Source organism: Orcinus orca, chromosome X (assembly GCF_937001465.1).
Source record: "Orcinus orca chromosome X, mOrcOrc1.1, whole genome shotgun sequence".
In the NCBI taxonomy this organism is placed as follows: Eukaryota; Metazoa; Chordata; class Mammalia; order Artiodactyla; family Delphinidae; genus Orcinus; species Orcinus orca.
This window is the reverse complement of record NC_064580.1, coordinates 120,235,260-120,262,687: the sequence shown is the minus strand read 5'-3', so window position 1 is coordinate 120,262,687 and position 27,428 is coordinate 120,235,260. Positions and strand designations below refer to the sequence as shown.

Below are 27,428 nucleotides of genomic sequence, written 5' to 3'. Positions count from 1 at the left end.
CACATTCTAGCCTTGCTCTCCTGTCTCGTATGTGAGAGTAAGGCCATTGTTTTTAAGGTGTGTTCTCAGCAAACAAATAGATTTATGGGTGTACCACAAGCATCTAAAAACCAAAATTGAGAGGCAGCAGTTGTGGTGCCTAGTTCTGAAATTGTGCTTGTAGATCTTTGTGATCATGGGGCAACTTACAAATCTTTATGGTATAGGAGAAAGAGAAGGCAAACTGGCTTGCAAACTAGGGAGCTTTGAATTTTTTGTTTGGTTTTGTTTTGTTTGTTTTCATTTTGTTTTGTTGTGTTTTGAATAAGTTTTAGTTTTAATTGTGGTAAAAGACACACAACATAAAATTTACCATCTCCACCATTTTGAAGTGTACAGTTCATTGAGTGTATTCACGTTGTTGTATAACAGATCTCCAGAACTTTTTCATCTTGCGCTATACTGGGTGGGGCTGGGGGACGGTCAGTAGTTGATAGAGTAGAGACTAGGCTGCTGAGATCCCTTTTGACAGGGAAACCCTGTGACGGTCACTTCATGTGTGTAAAGTACTCAGGTAGATGCTGACTAGACCTAATGGGATTTCCAAGACTGAAATGATATGAAATCCCTTAGCTTTCACTTGGCTTTTGTGTACCTCATTTGATATATGCGGTTCTGTTCTAAATCTGTACATACCAAGAGGAACAAATCTAATCCACATTCTGGGCAGGCTGGTTAATTTTCTGTTTCTGTGACCAGAAGTGCATGAGCTTCTGATGACATCACTGCCATAACTAGTGACTGTAACTGGAGGCTTTTTTTGCCGCCAGCAGAAGTATGACAACAAACTGTATATTTGGCAATATATGTCTCTGGTTCGACCATTTATGCTTGTTTAATTGCATTCTTTTCTCCCCCTCTATTCAGAAAGAGATCATGCAGTTTTTGTTTCCCTTCTTTCTTAAAATCAGGACCTGTTAGCAAAGGCCCAGTTCGTGATACTACATGGACACAGGCTCGCAGCAAGTCACCATTACGCCCTGGATTTGATCTGCCAGAGGTGCAATGAGCTACGTTACCTTTCTGATATTTTGGTGAATGAGATCAAAACCAAACGGATACAGCTCAGCAGGACCTTTAAAATGCATAAAATCCTACAGCAGGTAGTGTCATAGGACATGGTGCATTTCTGAAAGAGAAGATACTTTTTTTTTCCCCTGGGTCCTTCTCAGAGGCTATGGGGCTAAGGTCTGGTATAGCTTTGGAATTAAATTTGTAAGAAGTCTGAAGGACTGAGTTTGATTATGCTTGTTTACTCCGTCTACTTTGCAGTATTCAGAGCAGGTCCAGTATTGTACGAATTTTGGCCTCTGTTCTGAATATTGACGTGGTGGTGGCAGTGGCTTCCTCTATTTTGGGTCCATCTCTGTAGCCTCTGCCCTGGTGATAGTTTGCAATCAGAACACTTAAAAAAGCCCTGGGGGCATTTTGCTAAAGCCTGACACTCATTCCACATTTCATAGTTACAGCAATAACAAATTAAACAGTGATTGGAAACTATTCCTCCATGGCTTGTGGGTCTGACCCCTTTGATGATTAGGCGGTGAAGAGAAGTTGTGATCATGGCAGTGGAATGTAAAATAGGGGTGTCACTTATAGGCATCGGATCTGAATGTGAGCATTCTAATCTGTACATCTCCTTCTCTGGCAAGGAAACTTTTATCCTTGTCCTTGGCAATCATTATGCACTTATATTACACTTGATATTTTGCGAGGAGTTTCATATTTCAATTATTGATTTTGGGAAAATAACGTGCAGCTGAAGTGCTGGTGTTGAGAGAATGGTCAGACACCTGCTGCAGAATGAATTCCTCATTATGAAATGAGTACAGCACTTCCCACACTTGGCTGGGTGTCAGAAATACCTGTGGAGACACAGAGACTTGTGGTTGCCAGGGCGGAGGGGGGGTGAGGGAGGGATGGAGTGGAAGTTTCAGATTAGCAGATGCAAACTATTACATATAGGATGGATAAACGACAAGCCCCTACTGTATAGCACAGGGAACTATATTCAATATCCTGTAATAAACCATAATGGAAAAGAATATGAAAAAGAATGTATGTATATGTATAACTGAATCACATTGCTGTACAGCAGAAATTAACACAACATTATAAATCAACTATACTTCAATTAAAAAGAAAGAAGAGGGGGGCGTCCCGGGTGGCGCAGTGGTTGAGAGTCCGCCTGCCGATGCAGGGGATGCGGGTTCATGCCCTGGTCCGGGAAGATCCCACATGCCGCGGAGCAACTAAGCCTGTGCACCACAACTGCTGAGCCCGCGTGCCACAACTACTGAAGCCCACGCGCCTAGCGGCCGTGCTGTGCAACAAGAGAAGCCACTGCAATGAGAAGCCCGCGCACCGTAACGAAAAAGAGCAGCCCCCATTCGCTGCAACCAGAGAAAGCCCGTGCACAGCAATGAAGACAACACAGCCAAAAATAAACAAATAAATAAATAAAATTTAAAAAAAGAAGTACCTGTGGAATGCTGTAAAAATATAAATGCCTGGCTTACAGCCCAGAGCTACTGAATCAGAATTTCTGGGGGTAGAAACCGGATATCTTTTTTTTTTTTTTAACAGCTCTGAAAACAACTCTGATTCACAGAAGCCAGAGCTGATAAACACTCTCCTAAGGGACAAACATATTTCTTCTTTATTCATTCATGGTTTGTGCATGTGTGTGATTTGCTCACCAGGCTCACCAGTGCTGTGATGAAGGAGAGTGCCTTCTGGCTAATCAAGAAATAAATAAGTTTCAGTCTAAGAAAGATGCTCAGAAAGCCCTCCAAGACATGGAAACTTTTCTTGAAATGGCTGCACCCTTTATAAATTATGATCCTGAAGCCCTGCAGTATGAATTTGATATGATTTTATCCCCTGAGCTCAAGGTAAGAGGCTTTTGGGGGCAAGTAAACAAACTTTAAAAAACTATAATTGCACTAGTGTTGATAAGAGTTTTACTGCTTCACAGGTAACTTTATATCACGTTGCAATTACACAGTTCTCTCAAGGATTAGGGGTTGTATCAGGGCCACTGTTAGGCGTCAAAGAATCCAAAGGCTTATGTTTGCCTTGTAATGAAGAGTAATTTCCTTTCTGAATTCTGACTGCAGTATTTTTAATTTTTTAATTTATTGTTTATTTTTATTTTTTTGGCCACACCACGCGGCACGCAGGATCTTAGTTCCCCGACCAGGGATCGAACCCGTGCCCCCTGCAGTGCAAGCGCAGAGTCTTAACCACTGGACCGCCAGGGAAGTCCCATGACTGCCTTACTTTTCAACTCTTTTCACATACTAGGAGCTCTCACATACATTTTCTTGTGCATCCTTGGACTAAGGCCCAAAACTGTCCTAGAATATTGGACCCATATCAAGAACACTCTACCCAAAACATCTTTCCTTCGTGCTGCAGTGACTACCAGCAGATGCTCTGGGGACACAGATCTGGCTTTCCTACTCAGTTTGAGGATGAAGAGATGAGGGAAGGATCTGTGTCTTCTTGGGGAAGGGGGAGCAGCAGAGGCTGGTGTTGGCAGGGTAGAGAGCTATAGGTTAGTTCAGCACCACCCTGTTGCAGCTGCCATGAAGCCCTGTCTCCACATTGTGGATAAGAGCATTTGTGATGCTATTTGCTGCTAAAATGTCTCATTGACCCTTAAGTTTGGAGCAGTATCTAAATCCATTCTTAGCTGCAGATCTGAGGGGAATACTCCAGAAGATCACAAACATGGCGATAACCAAGTGATTCTCTAGCTGCCTCAAATCATCAGTGGCTCTGAGGAACCTTTTACGACATGGTGAACTATAGAATGTCCTGCAGGCTAAAATATAACAAACTACCGTGATAATGCTTAACCTGGTGGCTTTCTCGTACCAAACACGCCTTCTTTTCAGGCCTTGATCCCCTTTCACCCAATGAAGGGTAAATCACTTTATGCAGTGACCTATTTCATGACTGCTTGATAAATTTCTTCTTCAAGTTGTTTTGGCTGAGACCTTCTGGTTTTATAACCATGTGAAATAATGCATTAATCTGTTTCCCATTACTTTCCTAAATTTCTTCTAGTTATATATTAAACTCTATATTAATGTTTTATCTGTCTGAGTCTGAGAAATGTAATAGGATTTGTAATGACCCCCATTTCAGAAACTATTTCATAGAATTCTTATGCAACCTGCAGGTTCAAATGCAGACCATACAACTCAAGCTTGAAAACCTCCGAAGTATATTTGAGAACCAACAAGCCGGTTTCAGAAACCTGACTGATAAGCACGTGAGGCCAATTCCATCTGTAGTACCTGCTTCTGACAGTTTGATCAGATCTAGAGAACCATTTTTTTCACCTGAACAAGGTAGAGTATCTTACATTCCCCTTTTCTATCTCTTCTTTCCCTGCTATTGTTTACTTTGTTACTCTTGATGTAAATACTGAACTCATTCTTCAGTCCCGAGAAACTGAAATTTTATTTTTAGCGTCCTTGGTCATGTACAGATTACATTGCACAAGGCAGGAGTTGTGATAGAGATTATCGTACAATAATTAAACATAGTAGTAGTATAGTATAGTACCGGATGGTGCACATCTGGACTGAATTGCCCAGTGTTGCAATGAATATGAACATTATACTAGCATCAAACTCACCCTTTTCTTCAGCAGGTAGAGGAAAGCATATGAAACTGGTATATACACGCATGTATTTACCACTTCTTGGGATAAACTATCACTTGGTTCTTATTAGCTTCTAGTAAGTGAATGATAAGATAGATAGATAGATAATCGAATGAATTGCCTTTTCTAAATGGGCACAGGTAAATTGAGTAGTTTCACTGGTAATTAACTGTTACAAAGTTCGTTTACTCGTTTTAATCTTTGTAGAGTAGTGTTAAACATGTAATATCCATTTCTGTTTTCTACGTTCTATGGGATAAAAAAAATTATCCTCACTGTGATGTTGAGCTACTGTGGAAATAAGATGACTATTGCCCCAAGGTTTTTCTTGAGCTGCCTCTGGGGCCTCTTAGGGGAAAGAAATTTGGCCTTTGGGGCCCTAAGTTAGTTGAGTGGGTGAACATGGGACTAAATTCGGTCTCTTTGATCTGAGAGAATCAGAGACTTCATTAATGATGGGAACTGCTTTGAAAATCAGAGAAAGCCTGAGCCAGGCATAATGAATATAAAAATCCAGCTCAGCCCCAGCATGGATCAGATTAAAACGAGGTGATGAAAGCAGATAACTAGGCTAAGATGATGAAAGTTATATAGTTAATAGTTATTAAATATAAAAATATACTCACAAGTCAAACCATGAACAATGCCATAAATAAATTATACTAAGAAGATACTGGGAAAAAGAATAAAAAGAACAAACAACCAATAGGGCATAAAAACCAACAGCTATGAGAATAAAAATAGAATAGGTTGATATTCCTGAACAGAAGACAGAGCTCAGATTTCTGGCTCCATTCATGGGTTATGTGACCTTGGGCAGTTCACTTAACCTCCTTTGTTGGTTTTGCCTTGGTTTCCTTGTCTGTAAAATAGGAGCAATAATACCTACCGATTTCAAAGTGTTGTTGTGAAGACAAAGTGGAAAAAAATTGTAGAATATAAAAAAATACTCAATAAACTAGACTATTCTTTCCCTCATGACTAAGGCCTCTTGCTTTATGGTCTTCCAAAAGCTCAACTCCTCTGAAGGCGTTCCGAAAGCGGCATGCCTCAGGTTGAGAAATAGAGCTCTGAAAAGACTGCCTAAGACCCACTCAAGGCCTTAGTCACTAAAAGTACATTTTGTTTTGTGTTGTTTCATTTTTTTTCTTTCTGATATTCTTATTTAATGGCGTTACACTTTCTTTCTGCAGTGGGAGTTGGATACTCTTTCTTTCAAGCATGTAAACTTTTTTCAAAAGGTACCCATCTTTATTACTTTTCATCAGTACATTTTCTGAGTTTGTGTACGTGTGAAAAACCAGTTTGGCATCTAAAACCAGCAGCAGTTCATTCTTGCATTCTGCCTAGGATTAACTTTCTCCTTTTTTTCATAATAAGCATCCATTATTCTCTCAGTACTAAAATTACCTTGGAAAAAAACTATATAAAAAGTAGATTATTCCCTTTCATCAAATGACCACTCATAAGACGAAAACAATTGGCCATGTTAAAATAAATCAAGCTTGCTTTCATTGTAGAGACTCTCTGTCACCCAGAATAAAACTATTTGTTGGGAGTAGCTTGAATTTGCCTCGGTTTAGAACTGCCTAATGTATTTATAAGGAAGAAGGCAGCTTACTGAATAAATGACATGGATGGATAAATGATTTTATCTGTTATCCATCATGGTTTCTAAATTAAATCAGAGCATTATTTATGCTACAAACACTGTTCATTTTACCTAATTGGTCTGTGAGTAGTGGGGATTCTAACAATCAGTTCCAAATAACTCTTCAAGACTTTTAATTGCTAAGCCAAATATATAAGATTTGGTAAAAAAAAAAGATTTGGTCAAATCAAGGCATAAGTGTTAATTTTTTATAAAATAAGTCAAACTGTTTTTTTGTTGTTTTTGTTTGTTTATTTTCATTAATTTGCATCAAATAGAATCTTGTATCTAACACAGTGCCTGGCACCTAGCAAGATGTGGTAACTATTTGCTGAATTAACATTTCATACAGAGGGAAGTTATGGAAGAACATTGTGTGCGAGGGGTAAGATGTGGTTTGAGCTCCCAAATCTGTAGCTCTAGTCTAGATCTTTCTCCTAAACTTCAGAGTCTCCGTTTCCAATTTGCCTCCTTGAATTTCCTACCGGCAGCTCAGTCTCAGCGAACCCCAAAACTGATGCCATTTCTCCTGCTCCCCTTTCTCACTCATTCCTGACCTCTAATCAGTCCAAAAGACCCACTTGTTTCCATCCGCCCTGCTAGCCCTCACTGCCACTTCCGGAATCCAGCCTAACAACCATCTGTTGCCTTGGCAACTACAACAGTCTCCCTGTTTCCCACTTTCTTTTCTTAAATGCCCCTAGTTGTCTTGCCTTTTGGACTTTACACCTACTGTTCTCTCCTACTCTGCCATCAGATTTCCTATCTCTAGGCCTCTTCCTTCAGGTAAGCTTTTCCTTCCTGCCTCTCCTCCTCCCCTGCACCCCAGTTCGGTCAGGTGTTCATGCCATGGCATAAAAAGCCCCTCTTCATTTCTTCTCAGCTTTAGCGTCATTGCCTGTTTCCTGTCTCTCTTGCTAGACCGTAAGCTCTGTCAGAGCAGGGACTGTGTGCAGTTCATGTTTGTATGCCCAGCACCAGACACAAAGCTTAGCAGAGAGTATAGGTGCTTAAGAATATATATATATATATATATATATATATATATATATATGTATATATGTATATATATATACATATATATATAGTCATATTGTTAAAGAATGAATACATCTACCTTGCTTTTCAGAAAAAGGTGCATTCTTCATAAGTTGTGTATATATTCCTTTTTCATCTCTTAATGTATTTGCAAAGAATTAATTAGTAAAGCTAATAAGTGAAGCTCCCTAAGTTTCCTTTATAAGTATCTTTGGATGTCTGTATATCAAGTTTCTTTAAAGTGATGGGTATCAGTATTTATTGAGAAATTGATTTTATATGGTAATTGCCACTAAGTCTAATTTATATTTATCTATTTACATATATATCGTGTAAAGGTAAATATTCCCATATAGAATATATTTTTAAGTAAATGAAAGTGAAGGATAAGATTTAGAGAACTTAACAACAGAGTCTTTCCCTGAGCGGGCCTTGTCATGGCTCCCACCGAGGAGGAAAGGACAAAAAGTCTATTCCTTCCAGCAGCCCTGAGAATTAGGAGCCTAAACGGCCTTGTCTTTTTTTTTTTTTTTTTGCGGTACGCGGGCCTCTCACTGCTGTGGCCTCTCCCGTTGCGGAGCACAGGCTCCGGACGCGCAGGCTCAGCGGCCATGGCTCACGGGCCCAGCCGCTCCGCGGCATGTGGGATCTTCCCGGACCGGGGCACGAACCCGTGTCCCCTGCATCGGCAGGTGGACTCTCAACCACTGCGCCACCAGGGAAGCCCAGAAATGTTTTATATAGTGGTTAGAAACACGGATTCTGATAGTAGACTTTATGGATTTGGGTACCACTTTTGCTTCTTGGACAAGATATTAAGCTTAGTCACCTATAAAATGGGGATAGAAGTAGTACTTATTGCTCAGGGTCGATTTGAGGGTTAAAAAAGAAAATGCACGTGTAGGGCTTAGAATAGTGCCTGGCATGTAGTAAGTGCCAAATAAATGTCAGAGGCTATAATTGTTAGTTAAATTGAGATTTTTTTTCCGAAATTCTTTTTGATTCAGTTAATCAGTGAGCTACCCTCTGATTAAATGCTTATGTTATCGGAATGAACACTAAACCTGCGAATAATCATGGGTACTAACACCTAGCTTCGTGCTTGCTCGGCAATCCAGCAAATGTTTGATGAATGAGAGAATGGGTGAATACATAGCAAAACATGCTCTGTAAGAAGTTGAAATCATATAGATAAGTCTAACTAATCATCTGTTATGTATAGTGTGATTTAAAAGTACTAATATAAACATGATGGAACATTAATGTCTCTGTAACACACATGCATGTATTTTTATGAAAAGTGTTGATTTTAATTCTCGTTTGAAATTCTTCTTTCATATTTCTCTACCAGGGAGGAAGACTTGGAGACAAAATCAGAGCAACATAAAAGTAAATATCATTAATTAATTCAAAGTTGGCCTTATTGCTGTAGTTGCAGAATTGGGATAGGGACTAAAACCATATTTTTTCATTCACTAAACCAATATTGTGCATTTGAAAGCCAACTTCATCGAAAAGAAAAAGCTGCTGTTGCATTGTGTCTAATTGCAGTACTGGCGTAGCCCCAGATATATGAGCAGTTTCTCAGGTCTTGGCTGAAGTTCAGAATAATTGCTGTAGAACATCTCACATAAGTTCCAGCTTCTCATTCCTGCCCCCACCTCAATTCACCTAAACAATTGTTGCATCTTCTTACAAAAGGAGATTTCTTTCCTAAGTGATTCCAGTCCTGCAAGTACGAAACATGGACAAAGGACAGATTCTAATGGACCATCCCCTTGGCTCAAAACAGACATCTATCCATTTCTTGTTAGATTTAAGATTCCTTCTCAGTTAGCCATGATATTCTGGTATCTGCAGAGAGTAGCCTCCTCAAAACTGCAGCACCCTACGTTTTCTTTGTGTGTTCTTTTTTAAAAATAATTAATTAATTAATTTTGGGCTGCATTGGGTCTTCGTTGCTGTGCGCGGGCTTTCTCTAGTTGCGGCGAGCGGGGGCTACTCGTTGTTGCGGTGTGAAGGCTTCTCATTGTAGTGGCTGCTCTTGCTGCGGAGCACGGGCTCTAGGCGCGCCGGCTTCAGTAGTTGCAGCACGTGGGCTCAGTAGTTGTGGCTCACGGGCTCTAGAGTGCAGGCTCAGTAGCTGTGGCATGCGGGCTTAGTTGCTCCGAGGCACGTGGGACCTTCCCGGACCAGAGATTGAACCCGTATCCCCTGCATTGGCAGGCGGATTCTTAACCACTGCACCACCAGGGAAATCCCGGCATGTGGGATCTTAGTTCCTCAACCAGGGATCGAACCTGTGCCCCCTGCAGTGGAAACACGGAGTCTTAGCCACTGGACCGCCAGGGATGTCCCAGTACAATCAACTTTTTATGAATTAACCTCATTTTCCCGAAGTGCCAAAGAAATGAAACATTACTTAACATATAAAGTAAATGGTAATGAATATCTTAAATCTGTCCTCTTAGGCAACTAAAATAATTTTTTTAACTAGTACATATCAAAGTTACTTCTGAAAAAATCATACTCATAGTGTTACTTTTCAGTTTATCTATACAGTTAGAACGTAGAAAACTTAATTTGAGCTAGAGTTCCATGAAAAAGAACTATACCTACGTAGATGCTAATTTCACTTTTATTTTCATTTCAGATTGAAGTGGTGCATGATTGTCAGGAGAAGAGAAGTTCTGCTCAGTCCTCCAGTTTGGACAATGACAATAGCCTGGATATTTTAAAGAAGTATCTTTTATTTATTAACATACACCCATATATATACATCTACCAGTAGGAGGCTCTGATTCAGTGTTCAAGGCAAATGTGCTTAGAATTTTGAGTTCACAGAATGGGGTTCTACTGGATGTAATGAGAAGTATACTAGAGAAGGTGTCAGAAGTCCTGGATTTAGGCCTGGCCAACCTATATTCTGTTTATGTGACTTGAAAATTAACCAGATCTTTTCAGAATCTTAGTCTCCTCTTTTATGAAAGAGGTGAGAGTGAATGGGTCAGTGTTTCAAAAACTACAAAGGATTATGTAGATATACAATGTGATTTTATAGGTGCTAATAAAAATCATTGTTTTGTTCACTTTTATATTATTATGTTAATATTCCACACATATGAATATTCACATTTTAAACTTTATATCACAGACTTTTGAGTAAGTAACCAGTATTTTGGAGCAAGTTATGTATATAGTCAAAGATTGTTAAATGTTAATTCTTAGAAGTGTAAAAATTTAAAAGAAGCCAAGGATAGAAGTTAAATTAAATGGGTAACTTATATTGGGGAGTGAGGAAATAAATTTTAAATATGATGTCAATTAGAAATCACATTGGAAGGAAAATGTATTTTATTTTAAAAAGACAGTAAAAAAATTACTACAGAAACTTAAGTATGATCTATATTTGAGAAAACCAGTATAATCATGTCTTGGAGAATTTCAGAACATTACTGGGAAAAAAAAGGAAAAATTGTGCCTAAAATGCTAATATTATTTTTTTCTGAGCAAGAGAGAGGGAACTATAGCGCAGAAACTGTGCTGTTCAGAAAAGTATTCCCAGCTTTTGCGCAGTGGCAGTATCATAGCCAATGAAGTTTATTCGAGGCACGATTATTGCTAATTGGAAAAAGTATTCCCCAGATTTTTAGGAATAGATTTTGTGAATTTTTAGTAAATGATTCTTAAGCTTAGTGAGTTAGAAATAAGATGGGGTTTTTTTCTCTTTAAAAATAACTCCTGAGCCCCACTCCTCTTTTTTAAAAAAAATTTTTAAGAGTCTTGTGCGTAGTACTTACTCTAGAAACCATAGAATTAATTTTATATTTTGATGATAAAACCAAACCATTGGTAGTTCCCCTGCATTATTAATTTTCATCTTTGACAATTTATAATGATAATAAGTGAAATGTTGCAATACAATTCTAAAGCCATAAAATAACTGACAAACGTGGTCCTTTCATTTTAGCCACGTCCTAAATGAGCTGGTACAGACAGAGAAGGTGTATGTTCGGGAACTATTTGCTGTTTTGTTGGTAAGTGACTCAGATCGTGTTTTCCTGTCTTTTAGGAAGTGCTTCGGGCAGACTTCTCTTTTTGTCTCCTTCCTTGATTGTTAAATGTACATATTCAGGTTCTCCCTCAGCAGTGAGAATTGTGGGTTCAGAATTTGTTACAGAACAGATAAGCTGTTCCCTTAGGAATACAGCAGATTGTTATCATTATTCCCAGGGTGCTCTTTAGAGATTGTGATGTAAAGCGTTAAGTATGGGAGAAAAACATTCTCTTGATACAAATGTCATAATATTAATTTGGTCTGAAAAAAACTAAACAATTATTGCCTGTTTAAGGAGAAGTTAATGACCTGTAATATCATTTTTCATACCTGGTTTCTATTTTGTCTCTATTTTGTTTTCCTATAAGCTACCCTGAAGGCCAAAGAGCTGTCACTTTATTCTACCCATTGAGTAGAAAACCTTGACTTCCTTGTTCTACTATCTAAAATAATAATAATAATAATAGTGGATAACTTTGGGAACTAGAAAATTTGAATGTTAAAATTTAAACAACTTTACCCATTAATCCCATATATGTTCTGCTATACCTATATCTTTGGTGGCCCAATCAAATGTTGATGTAAATATTTTTTAAATGAATAAATGTATTTATTTTGGGTAGGGCTATAGAGAGGAGATGGATAATCCAGAGATGTTTGACCTTATACCACCTCTCCTGAGAAATAAAAAGGATGTTCTCTTTGGAAATATGGCAGAAATATATGAATTCCATAGCAAGTATGTAATTGCTGAATTGAATTTTCTTTTTCGTGATTTTTATTTAAAAGGTTATTGATCAATTTAGCGTATTTCACACAAAATCATATCATTTTTTTCTTTGAAATTTTTACAGCATTTTCATGAGCAGTCTGGAAGATTGCGTTGTTGCTCCAGAAAGAGTGGGACCTTGTTTCCTGGAAAGGGTTAGTTCAATGATTATTTCAAAATAGATAAATATAGGCCACCAAAAGAGCAGGTCATTTTACAGATTTAGAGACAAGGTAGGCATTATTTTTTATGTCTTTATGTTTTTGGAGGAAACACATCACTCCAGCAAGTATTTGAGGCTAAACCAAGTTTTGTTACAGGAATGGGGTATTCGAACGTGCAAATGGCCATTGTATTCTGTGGTATCAAATGCTACAATGGCTCAGCTTGTGTCCACTGACCCCTGGGTGATCCCAGGAGTCCAAGGACCATCCTGGCTGTGAAGATGGGAGATTTGGGATCATCTCAGCACAACCATTCTTGGCTTGGTTAATTTTTAGCCTAAGAGATGCCTTGATATTCCCCTCTAATACATGTGAAGTCTTTGAATCAAATGGAGTCTGGCTTTCAGACACCAAGGCATCTATCACAGGAACTTTGCAAAATGGGGAGCTGTGTGTTCCTTTTATTCTACAAGATCATTCAGGGAGGCTCATTTCTCTACGTCCTAAGAGTGTACTTAGTACAATTGACTTCCCAGGCTTTGTAATCATACTCTCTTCCATTAGAGTTTTCTCTCACAATGTTCTCTGCTTATCTAGTTCCTCCTCTTCTTGAAAGATCAGTTTTGTCTTGATTTGAGAGTCAGTTTGATAGAGGTGATCACTGAAAGCTTCCAAGGAGATATCTTGTCTCAGAAAGCGTTTATGGCGTGAGAAAATAATAAGGATAAGGCAGAACCTTTCTCAACATATCCAAACTTCAAACGCGTTTAAACCATGGCCAAATTCCTCCCCAACTTCCCTAAGCAACAACAACCTCTCTTTCCTTTGAACTGTAGTACTTAATGTCTGTGCTACTCATTGGGAATTTTACATTACTACGCATCTTTACACATATTCATGAAATCTGCTCCAACTAGATGGAAAGCTCATTGAGGCAGGGTCCATATCCCATGTATTTTTGTATCTCTAATAAGGTCAGCATGGTTCTTGGCAATCAGTAGGGGTTTAATAAGTGCCTGTTGGTCTGTTCATTCATTCAACAGCCATCTACTGAATACCTACTCTGTGCCAAGCACTTTACTAGGCAATGCGGAATACCAAGACCATCCGCATAGAAAGACAGGGAATCCATTGTGTACAGTGTGAGATGTGGTATATTAGAGATATACAAAGGGTCCTATAGGAGCCAAGAATAGGTGCATCTGATATTGACTGGAGGTATAAATGATGGTTGTGTAGAAGAGATGACTCATGAGATGAATGCTAATGAGTGAGTAGGAGGTAGCCCATTACATGTGGGTCAAATAAAGATGATTCCAGGGAGAGAGAATAGCATGGGCAGATGCCTCACAGTGTTATGGTACAATGATGATGCTCCGAGGGACCAAAGACCTCGGGAGTTACTGTAAGTTCATTCACTAGGGAGTCGAGAGACTGAAAGCATAGAAGGAGCATATTTCTTGGTATCCTGTTACCTCATAGTAATGAAAAAAGTAGTCTGTTTTCATAGTTCATTCAAAGAAGACTTTTCTGCCTCTGACTTTTCTTTTCTCCCTCTAACTCTTAAACTTGGTAAATGGAAGTTATGAAATTCCTTGGATAATTATGTGTCCCTGTACCTGGTCTGATGGGCATGCTGTTCTTGGAATATAAAAAGGGCTTCTGACCAGCTGCCAGTGTGACAGGCCCTTTAGGCCACATTCCCTGTGATGCTTGGCCATACTAACCCTTGCTCAGGCTTCCTTGATAAGAAAAGTACATGCTCACAAATTGCTAATACCCTTGAATTTTCTTTTTATCACAGAAAGATGATTTTCAAATGTATGCAAAATATTGTCAGAATAAGCCCAAGTCAGAGGCAATTTGGAAGAAGTATTCAGAATGCGCCTTTTTCCAGGTATAGTAATTGTTCAGGTATTGGATGTACTCTCTGTGGAAGATACTGGGATATTTCTTATTTATAAATTCATTTTCTGCTTTAAGTAAGTTATATATATATATATATATATATATATAAAAGAGCGGTTTGACCCACCCCCAAATATGCATACATGCGCACAAACATATATGCTGCTCCCCAGAGGCAACTATTTTCTGCTCTTTTAGCTACTTCTTTCGGTATTTACCTCCATACCTCCAAATATCATACTCATGTTGCTGCTTCCCATGATGGAAGATGAGGATTTAGCTTTCTTTCATTGTTCTTGGCTCCCCCCCACACACACACACCTTTTCCTCCAAATAGTCCAATCTAGTTACGTTGTGTAACTCTGGTTAGATTGATATACAGTGTTAAATTATTAAGACTATGTAATTTCTGTGCTCAGGTGAATAATGTGGAATAAGACGGTTGCTTTTCCTTCCTTATTATTTTTCTTACAAGTGTCTTTTTTACTCACTTAATTTTCTAGGTACTTATCCCTATTCTACCCCAAACTCTCCCAGTTGTGAGAGTTACATCAATCTCTTCTTAGTACATTTAAACATTATATTTTCTCTGAATTTCATCTTGAAAACATCTCCCCTGGAGTCTTCTGACCTGCTCATCTAGACTCACTAAGCCCGTTGTGCAGCTGCCGTCTTGGAATGTTGGTGAATATCAATTTCGGGGAGTCTGTTCACGTGTCTCTTGCCCAGGCTCTCCCGTTTCCTAGGTGCCATATCTGTCTCTTCCTTATTTTATTAACTTGTTCAGCGGAATACATCCTCCAGTAGCTTTACTGAGAAAGTGTGCATGATAGGTAAATGTTTCTGAGAGCGCGCATGTCTGCGAATGTCTTTATTCTACCCTAACACTTGATTGCTAGCTTGACTGGGTATAGAGTTCTATGTAAGAAATAATTTTCCTCACAATTTTGAAGGTATTTGCTCCATTGTTTTCTAGTTTCCAGTGTTGCTGTTAAGAAATCTTATGCCAGTTTGATTTTTGTTCCTTTGCATGTGACCTAGTTTTGTCCTCTCTATGAAAGCTTATGGGAGCTTCCTTTATCCTCAGGGTTCTAAAATATCACAGTGCTGTGCCATTATCCAATCTTATGGTGATCCCTTTGAATTTGGAACCCCTTGTCCAAATTTACTTGGATTTTTTTTCCTTTGATTTTCTCCACACAATTTTCTCCATTTTCTCTTTCTGGAATTTCTATTGTACAGATGTTGGAGATTCTGGACCAGTCCTCTAATTATCTTTTCTTTCTATGTTCTGGGTCTTTGTCTTGTTGCTGTATCTTCTGGGACTTATCTTCCAGTCCTTCTGTTGAGGGTTTTGTTTCTGCCATCATGTTATTAATTTTGAAGAGCCTCTACCCCTTTTTGTTCTCTGAATGTTCCTTTCAGTACAACCCTGTTTATGTTTCATGAATTCAATATCTTTACTTATCTCTATGAGGAGAATTATAATAGATTTTCCTTTTAAAAATAGCTTTCTCCTCCTTGCAGAGTTTCTGTTGTCTTCATATTGCTTTTCTTCTTTCTTTTCTTTTCTTTTTTTTTTTGTTTCTGTCACTTTCCTCAAATGTCTGGTGATATTTGGTTGTCCACTCGCGTTAGGAATAAGCACTAAAAAGCTCACTGGAAGTTTCCTGTGCTTATGTGGGTTTATTGACCATGGTCCTCACTGTTGGGTCCTTGGAAGATCCCCAAGACCTGTATGTTTAGGTCCTTTTGCTCAGGCTGGTCAGATTCTCCATTCTGCTACCTGGAGAATAAGGATCTGACTGCCAGTGTTCTGGTAGCCAAGTGGGGGGAAAGGTTGAGAGTCTCTTAGTTGGTACATAAATATTCAAGTAATCTCTTTGCTTTCAATATGGTATGATGCCATCAGCTGGACCTGGTATTCCCTAGTCCAAAGGCCCTCTGTTTTACTCTTTTCAGATAAACATCCTTTCTTCTGCTATGGGGACAAGGGCAGCAGCCGCCCAGTTTTGCACAGTGGCATGCTGTCTAAGATGCTTACTGTTGCTGCTGCTGCCGGTGCTGCTTTGTTTAGATTTAATGCTCATTTAATTCTTTTTTTTTTTTTTTTTGGTAACAGCTTTGTTGAGATATAATTAAAATAACACAAAATTCACCCTTTTAAAATGTACAATTCAGTAGTTTCACTATATTCACAATGTTGTGCAACCATCACCACTGTCAACTTAAGAACATTTTCATCACTCCAAAAAAAATTACCTTTTAACAGTCACCTCCCATTTTCCCCCAAGCCCCACAGCTCTCTGCAATTACGAAGCTACTTTCTGTCACTATAGGTTTGCCTGTTCTGAACATTTCATATAAATGGAATCTTAAAATATGTGACCTTCTGTGTCTGGCTCCTTCCACTCAGCATCATGTTTTCATGGTTCATCCGTGTTGTAGCAAGTGTCAGAACTTCACTCCATTTTATGGCCTAATAATATTCCATTGTATGGATGGACATTCCACATTTTATTTACCCATTCATCAGTTGATGGACATTTGGGTTGTCTCCACCTTTTGTGTACAAGTTTTTGTGTGGGCATTATTTTCATTTCTCTTTGCCATAGACCTGGGTGTGAAATTGCTAGGTCATATGGTAATTCTGTTAACTTTTTGAAGAACTGTTGGGTTGTTTTCCAAAGTTGCTGCACCTTTTTATATTCCTGCCAACGGTGTATGAGGGGCCTGATTGCTCCACACCTCTACCAACACTGGTTAGTATCTAATTACTTCTTAAACAAACTTTTAAAATTACTTCTTAAACAGCTATCTTTTTTCAAACCCCACCTTCATCTCCAACTTCCAGAGGTACTTGATTCTGGAGTCTTTGTGGAGGAGGGGGAAGTGTGTTCTTTAACATAAATTGAGTTGTTCCTTGGCTTTTCCCTCTGCCAGTTTCCAAATGTTGTCAATGTCTTTCCCTCTTTCATCTTTGTAACTTTGGGTTTTTCGTTGTAAAAATAACTTTTCCATCACTTTAATTGGGTTTCATGAGTGGAGAGCTAAATACATGTATCAGTCCACCATTTTTAACCATAAAAGTTGATAATCGAATTAGATTATGTATTGGATTTTATCACATACAGAGGAGGGTCCTGGATCTTCCATAGATATCTCCTCTCCCATTCCCTTTGTGTTCTGCACTTCCTATACGCAGATTTCATCCTAAACAGCTCCATCTTGCCCTAATTATGGACCCTACAATGTTCCCAGGACCCAAAGTCATGGCTCTTATATTTATAGTGGCAGCAAGCCAATAATCAGATGAAATGTAGCACCAGTTGATAAGGGCTGTATTTTTCTTGTGACATTTAAAAAACTCTTCTCATACCCAGTCTGATTTATATTCAGTACAACCTATTTCTTTTCTGGGTCTTGGCTTGCAGAGCTGAGCCTTTTGTTAATTTTCTTGGATACTTTGAAGAACTTTGCGGTCATGTTAACCTATGGTCATTCATTGCTTTCTTACTTTTTTTTTTTTTTTTTTTTGCGGTACGCGGGCCTCTCACTGCTATGGCCTCTCCTGTTGCGGAGCACAGGCTCCGGACGCGCAGGCTCAGCGGCCATGGCTCACGGGCCCAGCCGCTCTGCAGCATGTGGGATCTTCCCAGACCGGGGCGCGAACCCGCGTCCCCTGCATCGGCAGGCGGACTCTCAACCACTGCGCCACCAGGGAAGCCCTGCTTTCTTAACTTTTTAAGCATTCTACATCATTGTGAATTTATATATAAAAACTTTTTAGTCTTTGAAATTTGGGGATTTTCTACCTCTCCGACCCTTGAAATAAAGTTTACTGTAGTGTTTTAGACATACTGCCTCTTACAATTTCCATACCATATATAACAGCAATTTTTCTGGTAACTTTTCCTTGAGATGTAAGAAACATGCGTGCATTGGGTCTAATCAATGAACATTTGACATTTTCATAGGTAAATGCCAATTTAAATTTATTGATCATTGTATTTTAATGACAGGAATGTCAAAGAAAATTGAAACACAGACTTGGTCTAGATTCCTATTTACTGAAACCAGTGCAACGGATTACTAAATATCAGTTACTGTTGAAGGTAATTGCATGAAACATTTGTTTCTTTCTTTACTTACTTCTTTGGGTCAAATGTGGCAAAGCCATTAAAACGGAAGCAGCTGCCTAGTAAGCACTAGAAATAGGTAGGCTTCCTGACTGGGACAGCTGGATTTAGCAGTTGAATCAATGCTTCTAGCTATTTAATGGTCCATACAAGGTACACTGATATATGGATAACCCTGACTGCAGAACTTTCACTGTTGTTAAGCAGCACTAAACAAATATAGTTTTGAGACTGTATTTCCTATAGTTTTGAGACTGTATTTCCTATGGGCCTTCTCAATGAAAAATGAAGACGGCACACCTCTGAGTCATGTGAAAGGATTCCAAAAATGTCACGTTAAGTATAAATACAACACAGCCTGTTTTAAAATGTCTTTTTACAACGTTCTATGGTATATGCATAATGAATAAAATGAATTGCTGTAAGTGGAGGACCAAAAAATGTGTAATTGCTTTAAAAACAGATCTCTAGCGTGTCCTAATACCTATAGTTCTCCAGCTCCAGAAGCATTGAATGCCCTTTGCTTTCTACTGTTTAGTCACTATTCCATTTCTTCCCCGGTTTTGACATTGTTATTAAATATAGTATTAATGTGACAAATAGCATATGAAAGAAATTACTCGAAAAACTGCCATTATCTTTGGATTCCTCCTCGAAAGCGTGTTAGCCAAAAATGTATTCATTTTCTCCAGTTATTAATATCAGCCTAATATTAATTCTTGACTTCTAATTACAGGAGCTATTAAAATATAGCAAAGACTGCGTAGGATCTGTGCAATTAAAGGAGGCACTTGACATGATACTGGATTTACTGAAGTCAGTTAATGACTCAATGCATCAGATTGCAATAAATGGCTATATCGTAAGTAGATCATAATGATTGTTGCAGTTTTACAGGGTAAGCATGTTAACATCTCTTTCTTCCTCTCCTGGAATCAACTGAGAAATAAGATGTAAGAGGCAGACAAATGAAGGATCCGAATGTCAGCATTATTACTTATGATGCTAAGTGGAAAATTGGCTTCAGATCAGCAGCCAGATGGATTTACGACATTCCCCTTGTCCCTAACAAGGCCTACCCCCAAGTGCAGACCTTGGGAGATCCCGCTTGCTGGAATGTTTGGGTCTATTCTAAGGAGGCATATGGTCCCAGAATTGCTCTTTGCCTCAGTCCAGGATAGAGATGGAAGAAAGAGATCAAATCTTTAGAGTTAACTGCCCCCCGTGGGAAAACTTGGACTGGGAGAGGTCATTTACCGATTAGGATTGAGGAAGTAATGGAAACATGAAGCCAGGGAAAAGGAGGCTTCTTCTATCTCCTGGTGCCACAGTCATTTTGTAACTGGGTGACACATGGCATGTTTTCCTGTGAAAAGTTATGATGAATGAAACTTTAAAAACTATAAATATACGCTTCAGGGTTTTAGTAACTCAATCTAAACACTGTAATATTGATGTCAGAGATCTGAATGTTGCTCTGCCTTGTACTAATGAGTTTGGGTTTTCCATTCCAGGGAAACTTAAATGAGCTGGGCAAGATGATAACGCAGGGTGCATTCAGCGTTTGGATTGGGCACAAGAAAGGTGCTACAAAGATGAAGGATTTTGCTAGATTCAAGCCAATGCAGCGGCACCTTTTCTTGTACGAAAAAGCCATTGTTTTTTGCAAAAGGCGTGTTGAAAGCAGAGAAGGCTCTGATCGATACCCGTCGTACAGTTTTAAGCACTGTTTGAAAGTAAGACTGTTTGAATTGTGTAATGTAATAGTCTTTCATGTATACATATACTGTATTCCAGTTTGTATACTTTTTCAGCTCAGATGACTGGGCTGAAAAAGTATATATACTCTTATACTTTAGTTGCACATCTTTTTTTAAAAGAAAATCTTTTTTTTTTAAATTGAGGTATAACTGACATATAACATCACATTAGTTTCAGGTGTACAGTGTAATGATTCAATATTTGTATATGTTGTGAAATGATCACCACAAGTAACATCCATCACCACACATAGTTACAAACCTTTTTTTCTTGTGATGGGAACTTTTAAGATCTAATCTGTTAGCAAGTTTCAAATATGAAGTACAGTATTATTAACCGTGGTACCCATAGTCACCATGCTGTGCATTACAGCCCTAGGACTTATTTATTTTATAACGGGAAGTTTGTACCCTTTGACTCCCCCTTCACCACCCATTTCGCACGCTCCCACCCATGGAACCTTAAGTAGAAATCTTAGAGAGAAGTCAGGTGAAGCAGAACTTTTCTACCTGAAATGAGAGCCACGGAGGACAGACCGTGGCCTCCTTCCTTTCCTCTCTCACTTCAGTCCCAGGCAGTCCCCAAGGGGGCGCCCTAGACTCCTGCACGGCACAGTTTGAAATTGTGGGCAGTGACACAGGCTCCCCCATTAGCACTCTCTTACCAATGGCACCAGGTGGAGTTCTTGGTCTTGGTAGCAAGGAGCTTTTCTCATACGGGAGAGTCAAGGAGGAAAGAGTTTCTTCCTTTTTTTCCGTGTGATTTAAAAATGGATCACTTTTATGGTTAGCACATTCCCATTGTATCCCTCCTCCATCCCCTCCCTTCCTGGGTGTGCAAAGCCACCTACCGCTGAATCCTGCCCACACCTGTCCTGTCCGATCCTTAGAAATTACTTTCTTCTCTCCTATAACCCAAACTGCCATTGTGTCCTAATGTTAGTTTGGTATTAAAATGAGAGCAGTATTGTTTGAGGAAGTTACTGGCAATCCAGTGACACTCCCAGCTGGTTTTGACATTTGACAAGAGGAGCCTCCAATCCACATGAGTCTGTAATTGGCAAATTTGATTTTTTTCACACCTAATTAATTTTATCTTTCAAGTTCTACATTGTAAAAGCGGTATGGCATTTGCTGAAGAAAATTTGGAAAATGGAGAAAATTACGACCCTCGACTCTCCAACCACTGTTTCTTGGTTGTTAGCATGTTGAGAATTGATGTGATGTCCAGCAGTGGTAATGGAGAGGACGTGCCATGTGTCCTGAGCCAGGCCCGAGGGCTTTGTGTCAAGAGGCCACCGGAGAAGCAGACCCTGCTTTTGATTCTTCCCAGAGGCCAACGACTCCATGCTGTTCCTAATGGGGTTCCTGCCCAGGGTTAGGTCTCTGACTTCTTCCTACTGTCTACTTTCCCTGCTTCACTTCTGAACCCACAGCAGTGACTGTTCAAAAACCTCACTGTTTTCATAACAAATGCCCAGTTGCTCCTTTTAAAAAATTAATTAATTAATTAATTAATTTTTGGCTGCGTTGGGTCTTCATTGCTGCGCGCGGGCTTCCTCTAGTTGCGGCGAGCGGCGGCCACTTTTCATTGAGGTGCGTGGGCTTCTCATTGCGGTGGCTTCTCCTGTCGCGGAGCACGGGCTTTAGGCGTGTGGGCTTCAGTAGTTGTGGCATGCGGGCTCAGTAGTTGTGGCTCCTGGGCTCTAGAGCGCAGGCTCAGTAGTTGTGGCACACGGGCTTAGTTGCTCCGCGGCATGTGGGATCTTCTGGGACCAGGGTGCGAACCCATGTCCCCTGCATTGGCAGGTGGATTCTTGACCACTGCGCCACCAAGGAAGTCTCCCAGTTGCTCCTTTGATATTCGCCCACCTCTAAGCCCCCAGAATTTCCAAGGGTCTTTTATGTCTCTAATAAACATCTGTCGAGAAGCAAGAATTTGTAATTGACCTCAGACAGGGTTCAGATGTCTTGCTGTCTGTATATTTATTCCAGAGGAGGGTACTTTATCTTCATAGCCACGTTGAACCCAAATCCATTTGGTTCACTTTTTTTTTTTAATTTTTAAATTTAATTTAATTTATTCTTTTATACAGCAGGTTCTTATAGTTATCCATTTTATACATATTAGTGTATACATGTCAATCCCAATCTCCCAATTCATCACACCACCCCCCTGCCCCTGCCACTTTACCCCCTTGGTCCCCATACGTTTGCTCTCTACATGTGTCTCAATTTCTGCCCTGCAAACCGGTTCATCTGTACCATTTTTCTAGGTTCCACATATATGCGTTAATATACGATATTTGTTTTTCTCTTTCTGTCTTACTTCACTCTGTATGGCAGTCTCTAGATCTACCCACGTCTCAACAAATGACCCAATTTCGTTCCTTTTTATGGCTGAGTAATATTCCATTGTATATATGTACCACATCTTCTTTATCCATTCGTCTGTCGATGGGCATTTAGGTGTGACCTAGTTACTACCTAATATACTATTTCTGGCTTGTATCTATTTTTCTTTTTTTACCTTTAATTTGTCACAATGATGGGCACACCAACAGAGTGTTTCTAAAGTACATCACAGTAAGGACAGACTGGTATGAGGTCACCAATTTGTGAGATTTCGAACTACAGTGGCTACTGTGGAAACAGAGGGTGGGATAGATGCAAGAAACACTTCCATGGCAGGTAAACAGGCAGGCTTACTGACTTACTAGATACTGAAAATAAATAATACCTGACATTTGAAGGAAAAAAATCAGCCTGATTTTTCTTTGATTCCCCAATAATGCCTAGTGTCCTTAATAAAAGAGATTAGTCAGTGATGCCTGCAAGGATTTAGACCAGGATTACTAGGAAAATGGTGATGTCGCTGACAGAGAAAGATGGAAATTAGGCTATCTCTTATAAGCCTCACCATGCTTTCTTCCTCTTGCTTATATGAGATTCCAGGATTAAATAATTACTAGTAGGACTAGTCAGTGTGTTACCTAACAGTTTGGGTTCCTGGTTTCAGAATCTTCCCCTTGGTAGATACGATCAATGCAGATGCACTTTCAGGGGACTGTTGCCGTGAGTTCATCGTACCAAGCTGGAATCTCGTAGCCCCACAGCTGTACGTTGATTGTGTGCTATATTTTAAGTCGCCTGCTCCTGTGCAAAGGAAAGGCCCTAAAGTCACAGTTAGTCAAATGGAGACATTTGAGTTCTACAGATTCCTCAGTTCATGTGTTTATTATTATCATCTATGTTTTTAAGTTTAACAAACATACATGTAGTACTCACTGTTTGCTAGGAGCTGTTCTAAGTGTTTATGAATATCAGTGTTAATTCATTTAATCCACATAGCAACTTTATAAGAAGTAGGAACTATTATTAACCCCATTTTGAGGATGAGAAAGCCAAGTGCCAGAGAGGTGAATAATTCATCCAAGAGCATGGCTAGTAAGTGGTGCAGCACAGATTCAAACCCGGGCAGATGGCTTCGGTCTCCATGATTGTAACCACTGCGCCGTGCTGGCAGGCCTTGTTCTTGCTTGTTTATTCTTTCATTCCTTCATTCATTCCTTTTTATCATTCCCCACACTTCCTCTCCTCTCTACCCCTGTATTATTTGATGTACATCCTTCAGTTTGTGTGTTCTTTTTAAGTATACACTAATGTTCTGTGCCCATTTAGTTTTTTAAAAATTAATTAATTATTTTATTTTATTTATTTATTTTTGGCTGCATTGGGTCTTCATTGCTGCACACGGGCTCTCTCTAGTTGCGGCGAGCGGGGGCTGCTCTTCGTTGCGGTGCACAGGCTTCTCATTGCAGTGGCTTCTCTTGTTATGGAGCACAGGCTCTAGGCACACGGGCTTCAGTAGTTGTGGCTGGCGGGCTCTAGAGCGCAGGCTCAGTAGTTGTGGCACACGGGCTTAGTTGCTCCGCGGCATGTGGGATCTTCCCGGACCAAGGCTCAAACCCATGTCCCCTGCATCGGCAGGTGGACTCTCAACCACTGTGCCACCAGGGAAGCCCCCCATTTAGTTTTAATTTATATAAATAGTATTCTGTTATAATTCTCATCTTCTTTCTTTTTTTGATCCCAGAAACTATTTTCAAGATACAGTTATGTTACTGTTTTATACCCAATATCTTGTTTCTAACTGCTTCACGGCAGTTCAACCTAGCTACATTTTTTTGTTGGTGTTGTTATTGTGAATCAAGATCAGTTTTTTTTTTTTGGCTGTACCACGTGGCATGTGGGATCCTAGTTCCCTGATCAGGGATCAAACCCATGCCCCCTGCATTGGAAGTGCAGAGTGTTACCCACTGGACTGCCAGGGAAGTCCAAGATCAATTTTTTCATAATACTGACCCAAGAAGTAACTATTATATATCCCAGATACAGAAATAAAAGTCTTTTTTCTTCAGTTTTATAACATGGACTTTTCATTTAATATATCAAGTGCCTTCCCTCCCAATATTCAAGTAGTTTTTTTTTAATAGATATTTATTGGAGTATAATTGCTTCACAATACTGTGTTAGTTTCTGTTGTACAACAAAGTGAATCAGCCATATACATACATATGTCCCCATATCCCCTCCCTCTTGATCCTCCCTCCCACCCTCCCTATCCCACCTCTCTAGGTCATCGCAAAGCACCGAGCTGATCTGCCTAATAAAAGTCTTAAGATAGGTAGTTATTGGTTATAATCCCAGAGTTCTGACCCACTGGGTGACTTTTAACAAGGTAGTTGACATCTTCTCACTACCCTGAAGACAGAAAATTAGGTTAAAAATTGGGGCCCTGAGCACTTGATACAACAAGATGTCTTCAGATAAAATGCTTTAAAATAAAGAAAATATATTCATAGCTACCAGAAATCATCAGTGAAAATGTGAAGGGTGAGGCGGAGACCACAGTTAGGGTATAACTGTAGAATCAGCCTCGTTCTTTTATATATATTATTTATTATATAATATATCATATAACTATATTCATATAGTTAGAGCTTTAACTCTGCCTCTAGGTTCTAAAGGTAAGTTTTCATGGTATAGTAAATATTTAATAAGTAGAATAAAAACCTTTTGATAAAACCTTTATATTGTGTTATTTGAGTAAATATCTACAATCCATGAATTACAAATGGATTGTATTACAGTGGATCATTTGTAGTGAATTGTTTAGAACTAAGAACAGTGTTGTCTGATAGAGATCATGGTTAGGTTTCCAGAGTAACTCAAAAAAGCTCATTTACTCTATAATGCTGTGCTCTATGTATACAATGAAAAATGGCAAAACCATTGCTATTCAAATAAGGGAAAGTTGAGAAAGCAAACTCACACTTTTAAAAACTCATCATGTTATCTAAGCCTTTAGTGCATGCTATTTAATCCTTATATCAACTCTATGAAATAGGTACTCTTCCCACTTTATAGTTGAGGAAACTGAAATTCAGAAAGGTTAAGCAACTTGTACCAGCACACATAGCTAGCGCATGGGCCTTCCATCTTATCATGCTGTTAAAACAAAACCATGTATTGAAACAAAATCAATTTAAATAGAGATTGAATATGAGATTATTGTTTATCTTAAAACCTGATGTTTGAGCAAAAGTAGGTTAGTTCGAGTGGTTGAGTAGGAATGTAAAGATATTTTTGGATATTCTGAAAGTAACTTCTGAGTACATTCAGGGTAGATGTCACAGGCTCTTTCATTTCTAAGTATAATCCTTTTTCTTTTCCTTGATATGGGGATCTCACTAGCACTACTTTAAATGCTTATCAGCTCTAATTAGGGTCATTTGGGAGGCATGTAAATGGAACAGAGAGTGAGATATTCCTTTAGTTAATTAGGAAATGATTGAAAGGAAAGAGAAGGCAGAAGGAAACTAAAAGAGAATGTGTGTACAAGGGAGTGAAGTTGCTCAAAATGAAATTAACCAAGCTACTAGCAGCACAGGATGAAAGAAAACGGAAGAGTTTGTGCTTTGCACAATCATATGAAAGAGAATAAAAACTATGGTAGGGAAGGGATATTGCATACCTAATTTCCACTGGCTACAAGAAGACATCACTGTCCCATGACAGGTTGTTTCCTAGAGAGGCCAAGAGCTTGGTGGAAATAGAGGGGATTTCTGTGTACCTGGTTGGTTCTCCCCTGACCCATAAATTGGATGTCTATAACTTGTAGGGCTTCTATAGACATACGTAGTAATTTGTGAGATTAACTTATCTGGCATAAAGTTATTAAAAAGAACCATTTAAATTAATTTTGGATGACCTTTTCCACAATGTTCAATTAGTTTTACTTCTGTGTTTGACACAATAATTTGTTTTTATACTGTACAGTTAATTTATAATGGAATTCAATCTTACATGGACTACTTGGATGCTCAGATTTGAAACATTTGTTTCACTCACTGGAATGGAGCATGTAGTCTGTACTATATAAGTGCATAGTTTAATGAAAGTGTATAAACACTCAGGTCTCTGATTGTATTTATCATTTCATATTCTTTGATTATAAAACATATTTTGCAGAAGTGAGAAATTCTGTTTCATTTAGAATATGATGGGGGTAGATTTAACGTAATTTCATTTTCCTAATAAAATGCTCATGAAAATGGTGACTCATTTATTGTAGATGGATGAAGTTGGAATCACTGAATATGTAAAAGGAGACGACCGCAAGTTTGAAATCTGGTATGCTGGGAAGGAAGAAGTTTATATTGTCCAGGTTGGTCACTTAAGAATTGTTCTAGAAACCATAACCTGCCTTAAGATACAAAAGTCTGCATTTACAAACAAAAATAATTTTGGTTACATTACAAAAGTTCTCAGTCCTTTCCTGTAGGTTACCTAAATATTATTTGATTATTATTCTTTGTGATGCAATTAAACATTTTCTCAGTTACCAAGTTTTCTTTTTTTCTTTTATTGAAGTATAGTTGCTGTATAATATTATATTTTACAGGTGTACAATACAGTGATTCACAAGTTTTAAAGGTTATACTCCATTTATAGTTATTGTAAAATATTGGCTATATTCCCTGTGCTGTACAATATATCCTTGTAGCTCATTTTGTACCTAATAGTTTGTACCTATTAATCCCCTACTGCCATATTGCCCCTTCCCCCTTCCCTCTCCCCACCGGTAACCACTAGTTTGTTCTCTGTATCTGTGAGTCTGCTTCTTTTTTGTTATATTCACTAGTTTGTTTATTTTTTAGAT

The 27,428-nt window shown here is 38.9% G+C and overlaps 1 protein-coding gene and 1 pseudogene across 9 annotated transcripts in view; both read left to right on the top strand.

The window, feature by feature from the left end:
• The window catches only part of MCF2 (MCF.2 cell line derived transforming sequence), a 72,733-nt gene that overhangs the window by 27,978 nt on the left and 17,327 nt on the right, over positions 1-27,428 (top strand). For 5 of the 9 annotated variants that reach the window (XM_049704402.1, XM_049704404.1, XM_049704400.1 and 2 more), the window contains 13 exons: positions 951-1,142; positions 2,742-2,933; positions 4,229-4,400; positions 8,758-8,795; positions 10,060-10,148; positions 11,377-11,443; positions 12,087-12,202; positions 12,318-12,387; positions 14,201-14,293; positions 18,327-18,419; positions 19,180-19,305; positions 19,958-20,179; positions 26,841-26,933. In XM_049704402.1, the coding sequence (XP_049560359.1) occupies positions 951-1,142; positions 2,742-2,933; positions 4,229-4,400; positions 8,758-8,795; positions 10,060-10,148; positions 11,377-11,443; positions 12,087-12,202; positions 12,318-12,387; positions 14,201-14,293; positions 18,327-18,419; positions 19,180-19,305; positions 19,958-20,179; positions 26,841-26,933 (1,563 nt within the window). Of the gene's footprint in view, positions 1-950; positions 1,143-2,741; positions 2,934-4,228; positions 4,401-5,910; positions 5,959-8,757; positions 8,796-10,059; positions 10,149-11,376; positions 11,444-12,086; positions 12,203-12,317; positions 12,388-14,200; positions 14,294-18,326; positions 18,420-19,179; positions 19,306-19,957; positions 20,180-26,840; positions 26,934-27,428 lie in introns of all 9 variants that reach the window. The other 4 variants (XM_033403646.2, XM_049704401.1, XM_049704399.1 and 1 more) reach the window with 1 other exon arrangement.
• Positions 10,971-11,097, top strand: LOC117196182 (uncharacterized; annotated as a pseudogene).